This window comes from Lithobates pipiens, unplaced genomic scaffold, assembly GCF_037356315.1.
Source record: "Lithobates pipiens isolate NorthernLeopardFrog02 unplaced genomic scaffold, aLitPip1_a1.2 Scaffold_19, whole genome shotgun sequence".
NCBI classification, from domain to species: domain Eukaryota; kingdom Metazoa; phylum Chordata; class Amphibia; order Anura; family Ranidae; genus Lithobates; species Lithobates pipiens.
The window spans coordinates 42,296,040-42,314,738 of NW_027507764.1; the positions used below are offsets into that span (position 1 = coordinate 42,296,040).

The following is an 18,699-nucleotide window of genomic DNA, read 5'->3' on the forward strand; positions in this document are numbered from 1 at the left end:
GGCTGTCACCAGAACAGGAATGGAGGGGAAATCTTGCAATGGGGGGGGGGGCAGACACTAGTTCTGGTGACACTCACTTCCTGTTTTAGCTATAGGACAGGAAGTGAAGGGAAATCTCCCCAATGGGGACGCAACATGGGTTATAACCCGTGCAAAAATATACTGAAGCGCTGATGTGAATAAATATTAAAATATGTGAGAAATAAATATTAAAAGATAACTAAATAATATAGCTGCAATTATACATGTGAACTGGTACACTCTTTTAAAACATGGGTTCTAACCCTCCTCCACTCCATCCAGCCCTTAGATCTACTTTAAACGTGCCCCCCCCTGCTGGCCAAACAGACCACGTGACAGCTTTCCCAGCTCTGCGCGTAATCTGCGCAGGAGCTTTTATACTCCAACCCATCCCCGCCCCTCTGTCATCCGCGTCTCCCCCTCGCCAATCACAGAGCGCCTGTCCCCCCTCCCCCCCCCCCGTCCTCCCGCCCCTCCTGGCCACGCCCGCCGTGGCTAACCCTCCAGTTGCCGGAGAGGAGGGCGGGGCCCCCTTGGCGTAGTCCGGCGGGGTGTATGTAGAGGCCCCGCCCCTTGTTTATGTGGTGGCGGCCCGTCGTCCATGTTGGGAAGGTGAGGGGAGCGGAGTGCGGGGAGGACGGGGACCCCCCGGAGATCAGAGGAGAGCACCGGACTACATGCTGAGGAGGCAGGCACAGCGCCCGGAGCCCCGGGGGAGCACACAGCCGCTCGCACCCGGCTAAGAGACTATCCGACGGCCAGAAGAGGAGCGCCGAGCCACCCCCATGGACGGCACGTCCATCATCACCCAGCTCACCAACCCCAAGGAGGAGGCCGTCCTGTCCTGTGCCCAGGAGAAGGGTGAGACGCCCGTGAGGGGGAGGGGCCTGCTAGATATATATGTAATAAAGGCTGGGCTGTGCCCAGAAGAGTGAGACACCCTGAAAGGGGAGGAGTCTGTTATATATATATATATATATATATATATATATATATATATATATATATATATTATGAAGGGGGTGAGGTGCCCGGGGACTGTGTACTGTGGCCTTTAGATTAGTTGGACCTCCATGAAGGGGGTCCTGTGCCCAGGAGAAGGGTGGTAGGGTGCATAGGAATAGCCGATATTGCACCCAGAATAAAAAGTTGAATGCCAAGGAGAAGTGTCAGATGCCCAGGGAGGTGGGTACGGTGCCCAGGAGAAGGGTCGGATGACTGTGGGGTGTATGGTGCCCAGGAGAGGGGTCAGATGGTTAGGAAGGAAGGTATGATGCCCAGGGAGGTGGGTATGGTGCCCAGGAGAAGGGTCAGATGCCCAGGGAGGTGGGTATGGTGCCCAGGAGAAGGGCCAGGTGCCAAGGAAGGGTGGTACGGTGCCCAGGAGAAGGGTCAGATGCCCGGGGGGGACAGTGCCCAGGAGAAGGGTCAGATGCCCAGGGAGGAGGGAACCGTACCCAGGTGAAAGGCCAGATGCCCGGGGGGGGGGGGGGGGTACGGTGCCTAGGAGAAGGGTCAGACGCCCAGGGAGGCCCAGGAGAAGAGTCAGGTGACTGTGGGGTGTAAGGTGCACAGGAGAAGAGTCAGATGCCTACAGAGTGAGGTACGTTACCCAGGAGAAGGGTCAGGTGCCCAGGGAGGTGGGTACAGTGCCCAGGGAGGGGGGATACGGTGCCTAGGTGAAGGGTCAGATTCCCAGGTGGGGGGGTGTAAGGTGCCCAGGGGAAGGGTCAGATGCCCAGGGAGGTGAGTACTCTGCTCAGGAGAAGGGTCAGGTGCCAAGGAAGGGCGGTACGGTGCCCAGGAGAAGCAGATATTTCAACCGGGAGAAAGGTTGCATCGCCTGGGAGGGGTAACTGTGCCCATGGAGGGGGTTATGGTGCCCAGGATAATGGCTATGGAGGGGGTGATGTGTCCAGAAGAAAGGTCAGATGCCCAGGGAGAGTCTACTGTGCCCAAGATAATGGCCATGGAGGGGGTGTGGTGCCCAGAAGGGGGGGGTCAGGTGCCCAGGAAATGGGTACTGTGCCCAAAAGGATATAATACCTGGGAAAGGTGGTGGTATGGTACCCAGGGATGTGATTTTATGCCCAGTGGAAGGGTCAGGTGCCCAGGAGAAGAGGATTTTGCACCCAGGTAAAGAGTGGAATGTCCTGTGAAGGGGGTACTGCTCCCATGGAGGACATGCAGTGTCTAGGTAGAGGGTAGTGTCTTTGGGAGAAGGTTAAATACTTAGGGTTAAGGTCAGGTGCTTGGGGGGGCGCTGTGCCCAGGGAAGGGGTATAATGTCTTTGAGAAGTGTCAGATACCCCAGAAGGGGTTACTGTTCCTATGGGAATGCCCAAGGGGTATAATGTCCAGGAGGGTGTACTGTGTCAAGGAGAAAGCTCAGACCTCTGGGGATGGGGGGGGGGAGGGGGGTGGTACTGTGCTCCAAAAGAGGAGTCCTATTCCCCAGGCAGGGATATTGTGCCCACAAGGAGGGTCAGATGTTCAGGGAGAGGCTAGTTATTCCAGGAGGTGGGTCATATGTACAGGATGGGTGTACTGTGTCCAGAAAAAGGGTTGAATGCCCAGGGAAAGGGTATGGTGCCAAGGAGAATGGTCTGATGTTCATGAAGGGAGTATGATGCCCAGAAGAAGGATCAGATGTTTAGGAAAGGGGGATTGTGCTCAGGACAGTAGTTAGATGCCAAAGGAGGGGGCACTGTTCGCTGTAGTAAGGTCTCATACCCAGGAAGTGATTTTGGTGCCCAGGAAGGTACCCAAGAGGATGTCACATGCACTTAGAGGGGGTAATGTGCTCAGGAGGAGGGTTGACCCCAGCAAGGGGGTAGTGTGCCCAAGAGGATGCCTAGTGAAGAGGAATGATGTATAGAAGTGTCAGATGCCCTGGGTAATTTGCCTAGGATAAGGGCCAGATGCCCAGGGAGAAGGTAGTGTCCTCAAGAGATGGGTCAGATGCCCAGTGCAAGGGTAGCGTGCCGTTAGAACAGTCACATGCCCATGCAGTGGTCACTGTCCCCACTAGAAGGATCTGATAGCCAGGGCGGGGTACTGTGTCCAGAAGAAAGGTCAGATGTCCAGGCAGGAGGATATTGTGCCTTGGAGAAGGGGTACATGTCCAGGGAGAGGGTTTGGTACCCAAGAGAAGGGTCTGATGTCCTGTGGGTGGGGTGTTGTGCTCGGGAGGAGGGTCCAACCTCCTGGGAGGTGGTACTATGCTCAGGAAGATGCCTAGGGAAGGGGTATATTGTCTAGGAGTAGTGTCACATACCCCGGAAGAGAGAAAAGGTTCAGATCTCTAGGGGGGGGGGGGGGGTACTCTACCCAGGAGAAGTTTAGGCCTAGTGCAGGGACTGTTATGTTTAGGAACAGGATCAGAGCCTGGAGCCAACTAGAAATCCCCGGCCCCCGGGGAAGACACCTTGTGGCCCTATTTTTAGGGAAATCTTGAGCGCAGGAAGAACCGTGCTGGCTTGGTGGAATGTGTGGTAGGATAAGGGAGCCCCCTACTGTGAGTGTGGGAGGGCCGCAGCCTGCTATGAGGCTACAGGATGATCAGCATTTCTCAACCTTTTTTTTTCAGCCTTGGCACCCATTAAAAGCATGAAAAACTCTGGGGCTCCCCGGTCTAAAACATAACCCCCCCCCCTTTGTGTTGAGGTCCCCTCTCTGACCCCCCCCCCCCATCATAGCATCAAGAGGTTGCTCCCCACCCCCTGCCTTTACGTCTAGAGCAGCGATCTCCACACTTTCTAACCAAAGGGCCAGTTTCCTGTCCTTCAGACTTTAGGGGGGGGGGGGGTCCAGGGCCCATTGGGAGTAGAAAATATTCTGGCATCAGTGGGAGTAAACCATGCCCCATCTTTGGTGAGAGGAATTATGCCCCATTGTTGGTGTAATTTGGTGGGAAGAGTTATGGCCCAACCTTGGTGTCAGTGGGAGGAATAGTGTTCCATCGATGGCGTCAGCGCAGATTGGAGGCCTATGGTCTAGAGCAGTGATGGCGAACCTAGACACCCCAGATGTTTTGGAACTACATTTCCCATGATGCTCATGCACTCTGCAGTGTAGTGTAGCATAATGGGAAATGTAGTTCCAAAACATCTGGAGTGCCAAGGTTTGCCATCACTGGTCTAGAGGTTCTTTCTACTACCACTACCCCCCTCCCCTCCCCCCTACAACTTCACGTCAAGAGGTTCCTTCTCTACAAACATCTTGCATCAAGAGGTTCCTCTGCCCCCCACCCACATTTGTGTCAAAGGGGTTTCTTCTCCAACCCATGCACCCCAGTCCTCTCATCAAGAGGTTCCCTCTATACCGCCCTTGCCTTGGTGCCATACTGTGCCACCCCCCCCCTGCATTTGATTCGAGAGGTTTCCTCTCCAACGCCCCCCTCCCCCGGCCTTCACATCATTGTGTCCTCTCCAACCCCTGCTGGCAGATCTGCATGCTTCCTGCCCTGGATTAGTCACGGAGCTCCAAGGTGCGTGGATCTGATCGCCATTAACTGCAGCATGTGCCCTGGCCCTAGAAGAACGTTGTTGGTTGTTTATGGTGTTGGCGACCGGCCCACCCACCCCATAGCAACTCACAATGCTGATCCAGGGTCCACACAGCAATCTGCGGTAACCCAGGCGGCACCCCATGGGGCCATAGAACCTTGGTTGAGAAACGCTGATCTAACTGGGCATGCCCTCATGGGTGTGGGAAAAACACGGGATAGGTTGTCCATCATCGGGTAGCAGAACTATTACCATGAATAGTTTTTGTTTTACTTTGTATTCAGTTTTGTGAAATATTTTGTGGGGGGATCCTGACTTGTTGAGGGGTATAATTACAATGTGGTCTTCTCATTTGAATTGTCCTACACGCCGTCTTCTTCTTCTATGAGGGAAAGTTCAACTTGACAGCTGTCACTTTTTCACATTGTAAGTTGGATTCCAGTTTTTACCGTCTAACATCTCTTATGTAAGAGGATTTATTAAATCTGGCCCATGATATCCTGTATGTTGCTGGTTCTGCTGTGACAATTTTTGGGAAGCAAATCCCATCCCATCAGTTCAGCATCCAGCAAACGCTTCCTCGTTCGGCAAAAGCCAACGCTCCGACCATCTGTGGCCAATTTTGCCTCACGAAGGGGAAGAATACATTTCTTTTGGCACCACAAAGGCTGTCGGATCTGTGTGCTGGATCCAAGTATTCCCATGTTCTCCTTTAGTAATTATAACTGCGGATGCGATTCACTGTAAGAGAAAACATCTTTGTTTTTTGTAACATTTTCTCATTGAGATTACTCTTACTATGTGGATGTGGTAGGTTAAGGGGTTTAACTGCTTTTACCGTAAAGAATCTCTACCTGTAAAATAGGCTTTCTGTTATTTTTCTGTAACCGTTTATCATTGGATGTGTTTACATGTTAATCGTCTTCAAGACATCTGGTTTTTGTTTTTCTATTTCTGAACAAGCCTGCAATTTTTTTCGATGCATTTTAACTGTGAGGGCTTGTTCACACCATCTGCGTTGATCAGCACCGACTCGCCAATTGTTTTCGGTGTGCCCTGTTCACACTGCATTGCTGCGCTGCATGCACAGTGTTTTTTTTGTATTTTTTTTTTAACTACATCGCATGTCACAATCACGTGGCGGTGCAAAGACTTGAATGAACTGTCATTTTTCCAAGTCCTCCTCCTCCTCCTCCTCCTCCTCCTCCTCCTCCTCCTCCTCCTCCTCCGAGAGAGAGAGAGAGAGAGAGAGAGAGAGAGAGAGAGAGAGAGAGAGAGACTCCTCCCCCTTACAGGAAAAAGCCCAGAGGTGTGGGGGGCTGGGGGCTGGCGTCTTGTGTCTCCTGCATTCCTGCAGGCACATGTGCAGCTGTAGACACTATATTGCCAAAAGTATTGGGACACCTGCCTTTACATGAACATTAATGGTTCAATTTTAGTGCATTTTGCAGATTTGTACTACAGTCCATTCACCATGGTTTCCTATGGAACACGTTCTGTTGTACAAGTCTGCAAAAAGCACGAAAAATTGTGACTCCAGCCTTAGTCTGTAGGGTTCGTTATTGAGTTGGCCCACCCTTTGCAGCTATAAGAGCGTCAACTCTTCTGGGAAGGCCGTCCACAAGGTTTAGGAGTGTGTCTATGGGAATGTTTGACCATTCTTCCAGAAGAGCATTTGTGAGGTCAGGCACTGATGTTGGACGGGAAGGCCTGGCTCGTAGTCTCCACTCTAAATGAAAAGTGTTCTATCAGGTTGAGGTCGGGATTCTGTGCAGGCCAGTCAAGTTCCTCCACCACAAACCCCGGTGTCTTCATATCTTCAGTTTCAGTGCTTTCTGGGTGAGCATAGGGACACCCGTACCCTTTAGTGGTGGATTCATTACAGCAATGGCATTGGCATCTGGAGCTGGTCTACACGCAGCTTATGTGGGATTCACCATAACGTTAAAGCGGGAGTCCGCCGGGAGTTCCGCCGTGTTTTTTATTTATTTATTTATTTATTTATTTTTTTTAAAAGCCAGCAGCTACAAATACTGCAGCTGCTGACTTTTAAAATAAGGACACTTACCCGCCCAGCGCGCCCGCGATGTCGGCACCCGAAGCCGATCTCTCGATCGTCTCTCGGGTGCTGCCGCCGCCATCTTGGCTATGGAAGTCAGGAAGTGGAGCCTTTCGGCTTCATTTCCCGGTTCCCTACTGCGCATGCGCGAGTCTCGCTGCGCAATAAGGATGGTCCCGCTGCCTCTGGGATCCGTGTGTTTCCCAGCAGGCAGCGGGGGACTTTCAGAAAGGGGTGTAATCTACACCCCTTTCCGCAGATAGCTATCCCGGAAGTGGGTGCAGATACCTGTACAGGTACCTGCACCCCCCTCCCCCCTGAAATTGTGGCGCCGGAGGGGGGGAGGATTCCAATGAGCGGAAGGTCCACTTTAGGGTGGACCTCCGCTTTAACACTTAGTTTTGTTGAATACAAAGAGACCACATGTAAAAGTGAATTCCAGTTGCTCCTCCAAATTCTATTATTTTTTTAATTTTTTTTTTAAATGCTCTGATTTAACTTCCTGTTAGATGGTGGCTACATTTGTTCTCCTCCTCCATGTTCCCACTGTATGTAGAGGAGTGCAGGTGGCCACAACTAACGTCCGCTGCTTCCTCCAAACCAAATGGAAATTGGGGGGTAAAAGAAGAGGTTCTATACCTGGCTGGTGTTTGTTCTGCCTTCAGCGCTCCATTCATTTAGGCACGAAGGCCCACCGGTATTTGGTTGCCCCCCCAAGTCGAATAACGCAATGTTATAACTAGTGGCCAGACGGCACTGGGACTGAGCGAATGAGACGAGGATTACCTGTAGTGTTGAGGCCGGTCAGGCAGTGGACAGCGACTAGTAGCAGAATCCTGGGACAGTCCAAGGGTCAGGGCAGGTATTGGGCAAGCGTAGTCCTGAAACCGTTCTGAGGTCAGGTTGGGTAGCAAACAAGCGGAATCCAGTAGGTGGTTGTGAGGTCAAGGCAGATGGCAAGCATAGTCTGGTAAACCATCCGAGGTCAGGTGCTCTCTGGGTTTTTGCCTGAAATCTGACCACTAAGCAAAGGTCAGTATTGAAAATAACAATGACGGGTAACAACAGCGGGGTACAACGAGAAAGGAGGAAGGTGCACCACTGCTGGGCAGTCGGGGCAAGGCCGGGTCCTGCCGAGACGATGGCACAAGCCCCCTGGGTTGTGTAGGAGTATGGCTCATCCTCCCAAACAGCATTATTATTAATACGGCAGTATTATTGAGAGGTTTGGATTTGTTGTGCGGTTTGGTTTCTTCTTTCATATGGTTGAGGTCTCAGGTGCTTCATTCATGAATCACTGGCTGTCTTTTGAAGGCATAAAAATAAACAAGCATTTTAGGCATGTCTTGGCTCCAGTGGATGAGAGTCTGTTTTGAGTTTGTGCAGATAAGTATAATGTACGGGTCTGTTTTTTATTCCTTGAAGATCGGCCTTGTAGGTTGGAATTTGCAGGTTGAACAACGGTAATTGTTCAACCTTGTTTGCGGTTGCTGCGCGGCGGTTTGGCATTTTAGGGGTTTAAAACGGGTGGTGAGGAGCCAACGAATCCTCTCCGCCTGTCAAATGCCTCTAAAAAGCGATCCACTGCATGTGTGAATGAGCCTTATGGCCCACACACACACGATCCAAAAATTGGATGAAAAATGACGCTTTTGACGTGATCCTACGATAATCGGGTTGTTGGTACATAGCTTTCGAGAGCAGATCACACGACAATTCATCTGATTTTATTATTCAATCGGACAAGCATGAAAGTTTTTTTTTTTTTTTTTTTTTTTTTTTTTTCTCCGTGCGATACCATATTGTACGATTTTCGTTTAGTCAGTACAGTTGTCATCTGTAAATACAATACAAATGCATTACAACACTTCCATTTATTTTTTTTTTTCTCTGTCATATGAGAATTTTCGTAACTTTTGTAACCTATTCAATTGATACTTGCGACTAGCGGGAGAAAAGTTGGATGATCTGTTGTTTGATTTTCGGATGGTGTGTATGGGGCATTAAAGTGGTTCTAAAATGCATTCTTTGCATGAAGATAAAAAAACGTTTAGTATGCAACTCCCTCCGCAGCCAGATCGCAGTGATGTGCATGAGAGCGGCTGCTCTCTTGGGTGTCTTTCCAGATAGACAGCAGCTCCCTCTGCTGTCGGTTACAGCTCACAGCCAATGAGGAAGAAGCATGGGGCAGGGCCGAGCATGCACAGAGGGCTCAGGAATGAGCATGCATGAGTGCCCCCATAGCAAGAGGCAAAGAGGAGGGGCCTGCGGTGCTGGCGGTGGGGGGGGGGGCGCCAATAAATGGAGGATCGAGGCTACTTTGCGCATAATGATTACACAGAGCAGGTAAGTATAACATGTGTGTGTTTGTGTGTTTTTTTTTTTTTTTTTTTTTTTGTTTTGTTTTATAACAATTTAAAAAGAAACCTTTTTAGTAACACTTTTTTCCCCAAAAGTGGAAATAAGCCCTTCGTTCTGAAAATAAGTTACATTCAAGGAGTGCTTATATTAACGCTCAGTTGCTTGTGTTCTCAAATGAGCTGTCAAGCCATGAAAATGGCCAGTATCCTCGCTGATCAGATGTGCATGGCAACTGCAGATCAGAGGCCAAGATGGCTGCTTCCTTGGCTGTAAACAATAGGAAGGTTTAGTTCCTCTTTAAATTCAGCGCATGCCTTGAATGATAACTATTAGTTTATCGGTGTGCTTATGCAGGGCCGGTGCTACCACTAGGCAGCTGCCTAGGGTGCACTGCTGCCTAGGGCACCCGGCCACTGGTGTTCCTACTCTCTTCAACATGCAACTAAGTCTCCGCATCAGCAGGCAGCTGTCGCTCAGTTCGCACATGGTGTCGGAGGCGCAGTGGCGACGGAGGACTGTGTTTGTGTCCCGCCTCCCGAATGAATGGAAACAAGCAAACATTCATTGATGGGCGCTGGTGAGGCTGCATTTGATGGGCGCTTCATTATAAAGGTGGGGTAAACATGGGCAGGGCAAAGTTGGTGGAGCCACAGGGGGGGGTTGGCAAAATGAGGTTTTGCCTAGGGTGGCAAAAATCCTTGCACCAGCCCTGTGCTTATGTCAGCTCTCAACCGAACTGGCAAGCCATCAAATAGCCAATTTTGTCCTAGCTGATCACATGTAGCACCATGCCATCTGCAGATCAAGCAGACGCTAAGATGGCAGCTTCTTGGTAAAGGATAACCAGGTTTAGTTATTTAAGATCTGAGAATAATTTGCGGCTGAATTTTCAAACTCTTGTGTAGGTCCCACTGTAAATGTCCCGTCACACTATGTAGTTGCTTTAACGTAAGGGAGATGTAATTTGCTTCACTCGAATACTCATTATGTGCATTGATGTGATTCGGTGCTATTCATTTCAGGGGCATACTGGCACATCATACCAACTGCTGATATTTTGTCTCATGGGAACGCCAGAACGGAGGGCTTAACCTTCACCAGATTTCCCACCTGGCCTGCACAATCTCGATCCAGCAATGTGCATGAGAGCAGAGGCTCTCTCCTTCTTCATTGGCTCAGACAGGGCCAAGCTGCGCTCCAAGCTGAGCCCCTCAGGAGCAAGCATGCTTGAGTGCCCCCCCCCCCCCCCCCCGTGGCCAGGGGTCTGTTATGGGGGCACTCGGTGGGGGGTAGCCAGAAGCACCAGCAAGGGACTCAATAGGAGGAGGATCGGGGGCTGCTCTGTGCAAAATTTAAATGTCTACAATCACTTTAAGGCTTAGGGGGGCACAGAAGGGAAGATTTACTTCCCTGATCCTCCTCTGTGCAACAAGACTGGTCCCCGCAGTGTATTCTCCCCCATGCTCGACTGGTGGAAGGTCTTCCTGACCCCAACAAGGCCAACTCAGAGTCCACAGCCTTGCAGTGACCGCGAAGGTGCTGAGGGACAGTCCACCGCCAGAGCAGCTGGGAGGCAGCAGAGGATCGGGTAAGTAAAATTATTTTATTCTTCCCTAGACCTAAAACATTTTTTAACAAACATACTTAATTTTGCACAGAGCAGCCCTGCTCCTTTTCTCGGGTCTCCCCGCCAGTGCTACTGACCCCTTCCCTCACTGAGTCCCTCCAGAGCAAGCCGCCTCTGTGTGCCTGAGGCCCCGCGCCCCCCACTCCTTCCTCACAAGCTGGGATTTGACAGTGGCTCCCACTCTTGTGTGTCAGCCAATGAGAAGGCAGCAGAGACCCGGGAGAGCTTCTGCTCTCATGCACATCACTGGTTTTGGTTCAGGCGAATATAAAGGTGGGGGGGGGGGGCTGAGGGGGAACCCTTCAGCCTTTACAAACACTTTAATTAATTCCCACCGGACATATTGTCAAATGGTGGGTGGGAGCACTTGCATTCTAAAGGCCTCCCACTCTTGCTGTGCATGCGCACGGGCGGCGCAGGGGGGGCCATGTGGCGATTAGTAGTATGCTCTGTCCCGGGGACAGAGCACACATCATCGATCCCGGTAAAGAACCGATGACAATGGGGGTTATTTATGAAAGCCAAATCCACTTTGCACTGAAAGTGCAGTCGTTCTAAATGTAAGGTGTAGATCTGTAATGAGTGGAAGCTCTGCTGATTTTATCATCCAATCATGTGCAAGCTAAAATGCTGTTTTTTATTGTCCTTGCATATCCCCCTCGGATCTACAGCGACTTTACTTCCAAGTGCACTTTCAGTGCAAAGTGGATTTGCCCTTAGTAAATAACCCCCAATGTTCTTTACCCATGGGATCAGTTGTGTCCATTCACAGCTGATTACATGTAAACAAGGAAATGCCGGCATTCCTCTCCTCACACTGACAGCTCATGAGGTGAGCCAATCGGGGACATTTCCTCATAGGAGGACCTGCACAGATAATCGGTGCACTGATCATTGTTGCCCTGATTATCAGTGATGCCATTCGGTGCCCATAAGGGCTCATTATTTCCAGCCCATCAGTGCAGCCTCATCACCGCACATCGGTGAAGGAGAAAAATCACTTATTTTCAAAATTTTATAACCGAAACAAAAACTTTTATTTTTCCCAAAAGTTTTTTTTTTTTTCTTTTTTTTTGCTTAGCAAAAAATAAAAAACCCAGTTTTGATTAAATACCACCAAAAGAAAGCTCTATTTGTCAAAAAAATTTGTTTTGTATATAGTATTGCATGACCGTACAATTGCCACTCAAAGTGCCTTGGCCTGGAGGGGGGGGGGGGGGTGAACATGCCCGGCAGGCAAGTCATTAACCTTTGCAATGCGGGCACAGCTCCTCTGCATGGGGGAATTTTTTTAGACTTCCTAGATTAAGGCTTTAATATTTCTATAATGTCTCTGTTGGGTGGGGCGACCATCTTGGTAGTGGAGCAGGGCTTTGCTTCCCCCCATACCAGAGATGCTCACCTGATGACGAGTGGGGAAAATGATGTAAGAAGCAGCAGTGAGGGAAGCTAATATCTACAGAATGAAAGAAGCCGGGAGATGTGGTACTGCAGGTCCTTCTCCAGAAAGGAGGACCATGGACCAGCACGGCGGTCGTCACATCTATGGAGGTCAGCAGTCAGAAGCACCAGTGCTTTGGATTGCCCGCTGCAGATACACCACTATGAGGTCCAAGGCACAGGAGGCGCTCCGATGTTTTTAAGCATCAATTCAAGACAAAAGGAAGACCTTTCAGGCTACAGCCAAGGCACAATCCACATATCTTCATACTTCCTTCAAGATGAAAAATCTTTTTTGCCTTCAGATCCACCTGTTTTCAAGCATGACTGCAGTTTGTTGGTATAAATAGAATAGGAAACCACCCAACCGCACTGTGATTACCCCCATCTATTCTGCTGTTAAAGCCTTTTGTTGCAGAGTTGATCCTTCATAAAGCTCTTTGCTTTCCCTTAGGTGTTGGTTATGAGAACCTAATTGTGACGATTTGTCATCATAACTGTCCAGGTTTTTATCTAAGTAGCCCGGAAACTAGTCCTGGAAGCTGCAGTTTAGAGGATCTCTGTGGTTAATAACCAGGATTGTTGGAAGTAATTGATGAAGAGATTCTCGCCAATTAGTCCGTCAGCACGAGGAGGGAATATATTCTCATCCTCGTGCAGCTTGGGGGCCGTGTCTATGTGTAGGAGAGTTTTGTGCGTTTTACAATTGGAGACCCAGTGTGATGGAAAAGGTCCTTGGCCTACTAGCTGTTGGATTACATATCCCGGCTTACGCTGCCAACATTTCTAAAGTAACAGCGTGTAATGGAAAAGTACGTATTTGGTCTAGCAAATGCCAAGCAACCACAACATAATAAAGCGGAAGTAAAGGCAAAACGTTTCTCTTTTTTTTAAAGGATAGATTCACCTTTTATTACATGTTAAACCCATACCCACATTCGGGGTGTAACATTTGTTTTGTGTGTGTGTGTTTTTTTTGTTATTTTTATTTTTTTAAATATGTTGTATATTCTTCTTTTTACTTTTTTCATTTTTTTTAAATTTTTTTTTCTTCCTTCTGTTTTCTTCTTCTTTTTCCTTCCTTTTCTGTTTTCTTCTTCTTTTTCCTTCCTTTTCTGTTTCCTTCTTCTTTTTCCTTCCCTTTCTGTTTCCTTCTTCTTTTTCCTTCCCTTTCTGTTTCCTTCTTCTTTTTCCTTCCCTTTCTGTTTCCTTCTTCTTTTTCCTTCCCTTTCTGTTTCCTTCTTCTTTTTCCTTCCCTTTCTGTTTCCTTCTTCTTTTTCCTTCCTTTTCTGTTTCCTTCCTTTTCTGTTTCCTTCTTCTGTTTCCTTCCTTTTCTGTTTCCTTCTTCTTTTTCCTTCCTCTTCTTTTTCCTTCTTCTTTTTCCTTCTTCTTTTTCCTTCTTCTTTTTCCTTCTTTTTCCTTCCCTTTCTGTTTCCTTCTTCTTTTTCCTTCCTTTTCTGTTTCCTTCTTCTTTTTCCTTCTTTGTTTTTCCTTCTCTGTTTTTTCTTCCTTCCTTCCTTCCTTCCTTCCTTCCTTCCTTCCTTCCTTCCTTTTTTTTTTTTTTTTCCTTTTCCGTTTCCCCCTTCTTTCAAAAATATAAAAACTTGTCCATCCATCCATACATACATTTTTTTTTTTATTTTGTCTTATAATAATATGTATGTGTATGTAACATGAATATGAAATATGAAAGGACCACCCCCCGCTTCCCCTCCATGACAGCTAGCGGGGGATCTCCTCTTGCTGTGTCTGTGAATAGAAAACTGCGGTTCCAAACAGCCTTAACAGCTGTTGGCTTGTAGTTCTCAATGATCTACTACAGCGCTGTAGTAGTTCATTGATTTTTATTTTTATTTTCCTGTCAGCGAGTATCAGCTTGGCCGTACGAGGTACGAGCAAGCAGGATATACTGACAGATCTGTAGAAGACCTGCATGGCATCAGCGATCTGCTGATTGCTGGTGCAGTGCTTTACAGGCTCCACAAATGAATATATACTATTTTGTCAAAAGTATTAGGACGTCTGCCTTTATACACACACACACACACACACATGACCTTTATTGACATCTTAGTCTGTAGGGCTCAGTATTTTGTTTGAATTTAAAAAAATTTATTTATTTATTTTTTTTTTTTTAAAGATAGTTTAACATAAAATTTGTGCACACTTGTGGAATGGCGACAAACTATGGTACTTTAAAGCATCGCCTATGGTGATTTTTATTTTATTTTTTTTTTTTTTTTAAAACACCTTTTACTGGTAACCTTTTTTTTTTTTTTTTTTTTTAGCGTTAACGTGGTAGTCTAGTACTAGAATTATTGCTCTTACTCTCTCACGTTCGCGGCGATACCTCACGTGTGGTGCGAATACCATTTTACATATGCGTGCATGACTTGCGTATGCACTTGCTTCTGTGCATGAGCATGAAGGGATGGACGTGCTTTTTACTTTTTACTCTTTTGTTTACCCTTTTTAAAAAAAAAAAAAAAAAAAAAAAAGCAAGATTTAAAAAAAGACAACATGCCCTCCAGCCACTTCTCAAAGCGTTCCAGCGGCTCATGAGAGAGCCGATTGCCAGCTGCAAAAAAACAATACAGGGGTTATGACTGATATTGTCAGCCATAATCCTGGTAAACCACTTGCAAACCACAACGTGTGTGTCTATTCGTATTCGAGGTCGGCAAGTGGTTTAAAAGGTTGAGACGGGCTGTACTAGCCAATAGAATGTTTGTTTGAGTGCATACAGTATGCTTCTAAGTGCTATACACGCATAAGTACACACCAAAATGAGTATGTTTTATGCTGACAGATCCAGCATAGATGGGAATATTTTAGGCCTCATGCACATGGACTCTAAGAAACTAAGTCTATGCCCAGCGTAAAGTTCCAGGCTTTTTTTCTGTAGCCAGGGAGCTATAGGTACCATGTACATCCTACCATACAAATCAATGTCTGTCTGCGGTTCTACTGTTGTAGATTCTCATCTGTATCAGCGTTTACCCGCACGTGCACTTGATCGTGCTAAATGATCTGCCTTCCCGGCCACCGCAGCCGGTAATGACAGCTCTGAGCTGGAAGTGAGGAAATGCTTGTCGCTGCTGGGTTCATTTACTTTCTGTGGTTCTGGATGTGATTGGGTAACTTTACATTCACCTGATTCACTTCCATCAGAAAGCTGTCAATGGACTTGACAAACGTGCAACCGCGAGGGTAAATACCCTTGTTGGCGCTGACATGAGCCTTATATTAGTGGTAGGAAAAAGGATCATACTACTTTTTAAAGGCTAAGGCCACCCTTTCCAAAAAAAATAATAAATGCACATGTATTTGCAGGGGATAAACTATTATTTTTTTTATTATTATTATTATTATTATTATTATTATTATTATTTTTGTATTGTCTTTTTATTATTGTCTTTTTATTAATAATAATAATAATAATAATAATAATAATAATAATAATATTATTATTCAGCAAATGAACCTACAAAGTAGAGATGTACAATTCTGGCTAAAATGAGTATCAGGATTTTTTTATTTATTTTTTGCTTAGAATAAAGATCACGATTCTCTGACTATTCTCACTGTGTAGCATCATCTTTTTGCAATATAAAAAAAAAATGGGTTAACTTTTTTTATTTTTATATTTTAATGTATCGTGGAAATGCTGGATTAGGATATTGAGGGGGGTTGAATTGAGATTGCGATTTTATTATATTTTTTATTTTTATTTTTTTAACGATCGTGCAGCTCTACTACATAGTATTGCCGCTATTATAAGAGAGTCGCAAAAAGACCAGACCCCTGCATTCCTTTCCTCCAGCTCTGTCCATACGGAGGTACAGAGAGCTAGAGGATTTGTCAATGAACCACACAAGTCCATCTGCTGCAGTGGCAAACAGTACTTGTAGCCCATTCATTTCACAGATCTCCCTCTCACAGCCGTGCCAATTCCAAAATGAAAGTGGCTGCAGGGAAGCAGAACCCCCGTGCACTGTCACAGGAACAGTTACCGCCAACTAACGGAAAGCTCCTTGCGATTGGGAGCTTTCCCGATCGTGTGACCCCCCCCCCCCCCCCATCACGGCGGTCACTTGACCATAAACTCCATTTTGTGAATGTAGGAAATCGGCATACTATATTCCCCCCCCCCCCATTGTATTTATCAATGGGAGGACACGGAGAAGGGAGTGGAGTGAAATTTACCACTGTGTATATGCCCACATATGTGACCTCTATACTCGTGGGCTGCACAGATCGGAAAAAGGAGGACGTTAATGGCTTGGAACAAAACTGAAAATGAGCATGCTCCGTAGAGGACACCAGCTGCTCTACAAAATCTCAGCCTGTCGTGGGAATGCAGAGAAGATGGGAGGGACAGCTGAAGTCCGCAGCAACCGGGTATATTTCACTCTACACAAAATGAATGCTTTAGTGGCTTTGTGAGTAGGAACTTCTATAGTATGTCAGGAGAGTTTTTCATAGTCGGGGGGGGTTTAATGAGATTATAAAGGCATTGAGAGGTGAGCTCACCAGTCTGCTGCTTCTCCTTTCATCACAAGGCAGATGTGCAATTTTACTGTAGAACAGTCTTGTCACCCTGTGGACAAGGGTAGTCTTGGATGGATATAAATCATGAAAAAAAAAAATAGAAACAGTGCCTTGAAAAAAAGTATTCATACCCCTTGAAATTTACCACATTATGTCATGTTACAACGAAAAACATAAATGTATTTTGAGATTTTATGTGATGGACCAACACAAAGTGGTACATAATTGTGAAGTGGAAGGAAAATTATAAATGTTTTTTCCAAATTTTTTTACAAATATTTTGAAATGTGTGTCATGCATTTGTTTTCGGCCCCCTTTACTTTGATACCCCCTAACTAAAATCTAGTGAGACCAGTTGCCTTGATAAGTTACCTAATTTAGTAAATAGTCTACCTGTGTAAAATTTTTATATCTGTATAAATACTGGTGTTCTGTGAAGCCCTCAGAGGTTTGTTAGAGAACCTTAGTGAAAAAACCGCACCATGAAGGCCAAGGAACACACCAGACAGGTCAGGGATAACATTTTGAAGAAGTTTAAAGCAGGGTTCGGTTAAAAAAAAAATCTCCAGAGCTTTGAACGTCTCACGGAGCTCTGTTCAATCCATCATCTGAAAATGGAAAGAGTATGGCACAACTGCAAACCTACCAAGACATGGCCGTCCACCTAAACTGACCGGCCGGGCAAGGAGAGCATTCATCAGAGAAGCAGCCAAGAAGCCCATGGGAACTCTGGAGGAGCTGCAGAGATCCACAGCTCAGGTGGGAGAATCTGTCCACAGGACAACTATTAGTCGTGCACTCCACAGATCTGACCTTTATGGAAGAGTGACAAGAAGAAAGACATTGGTGAAAGAAACCTATTGGACGTCCCATTTGCAGTTTGCGAGAAGCCATGTGGGGGACACAGCAAACATGTGGAAGAAGGTGCTCTGGTCAGATGAGACCATCCCCACCGTGAAACATGGTGGTGGCAGCATCAAGTTGTGGGGTTGCTTTTCTTCAGCAGGCACAATCTTTGAAGAAAACCTGTTAAGCCCCATACACACTAACAGATTTTCTGCAAAATTTTTTTTTGTCTTCAGATTTACCAAAACCATGTAGTGCAAGGGCCTGCCTGATTACATACAAATTGAAACTCTTATGGTTTGACCTCCTATTATATGGTTTTGGTAAATTTGAAGGAAAAAAATCAGCAGAAAATCTGATGTGTGTATGGGGCTTTAGTCTGCAAAAGACTGGGGCTGAGGTTCACCTTCAAGCAGGACAACGACCCTAAACATACAGCCAGAGCTACAATGGAATGGTTTACATCAAAGCACATTCATGTATTAGAATGGTCACAGTCCAGACCTAAATCCAATTGGGAATCTGTGGCAAGACTTAAAAATTGCTGTTCACAGACGCTCTCCATCCAATCTGACAGAGCTTGAGATATTGTGCAAATTAGAATGGGCAGAAATGTCCCTCTCTAGATGTGCAAAGCTGGTAGAGACATCCCCAAAAAGACTTGCAGCTGTAATTACAGAGAAAGGCGGTTCTACAAAGTATTGACTCCGGGGGGCGCCATACAAATGTACCCCCCACACTTTTTTCACATATTTATTTGTAAAAACTTTTGAAAACCATTTATCATTTTCCTTCCACTTCACAATTATGTGACACTTTGTGTTGCTCTATCACATAAAATCCCAATAAAATATATTTACTTTTTTGGTTGTAATATGAAAAAAAAAAAGTGGAAAATTTAAAGGGGTATGAATACTTTTTCTTGGCACTGTATAGGATGCAGTTTGTCAATGGCGGTAACACAGCAGTGTTAAATGGTTTGTTCCCACCTTGTAACTGTCATCTGGGGTCAGAGCTTGGCCTGTTTAGACTGATGTAAGACGGTGGATTAGTGATCTTGATGCTGGCGATATGCCCATCTGACCTCAGCCTTACTAAACATGGAGAATAAATGACTTCATCATATATCTGATTTATTTTGTTTTTTTCCCCATTGTTCCACTCTATGCAGTTTATCCCTTTCAGATGGCGGTCATGTAGTCACAGTTCAGTCCATCTACATCCATACACCGCACTCCTGTGTTGCAGACTTTCTTTGATTGGGTTGCGGGGATTGCTCGCCACCA

The 18,699-nt window shown here is 46.5% G+C and overlaps 1 protein-coding gene across 4 annotated transcripts in view; it reads left to right on the top strand.

Annotated features, from left to right (window-relative positions):
• The first annotated feature begins 581 nt into the window (after nt 1–581).
• The window catches only part of CTDSPL (CTD small phosphatase like), a 134,401-nt gene continuing 116,283 nt past the window's right edge, over nt 582–18,699 (top strand). For 3 of the 4 annotated variants that reach the window (XR_013277489.1, XM_077490677.1, XM_077490678.1), the window contains exon 1: nt 1,403–1,448. Coding sequence is in view for 3 of the 4 variants with exons in the window: in XM_077490677.1 (XP_077346803.1) it covers nt 1,418–1,448 (31 nt within the window). In the remaining variant the exon portion in view is untranslated. Of the gene's footprint in view, nt 883–1,402; nt 1,449–18,699 lie in introns of those variants that run through there. The other variant, XM_077490679.1, reaches the window with a different exon arrangement.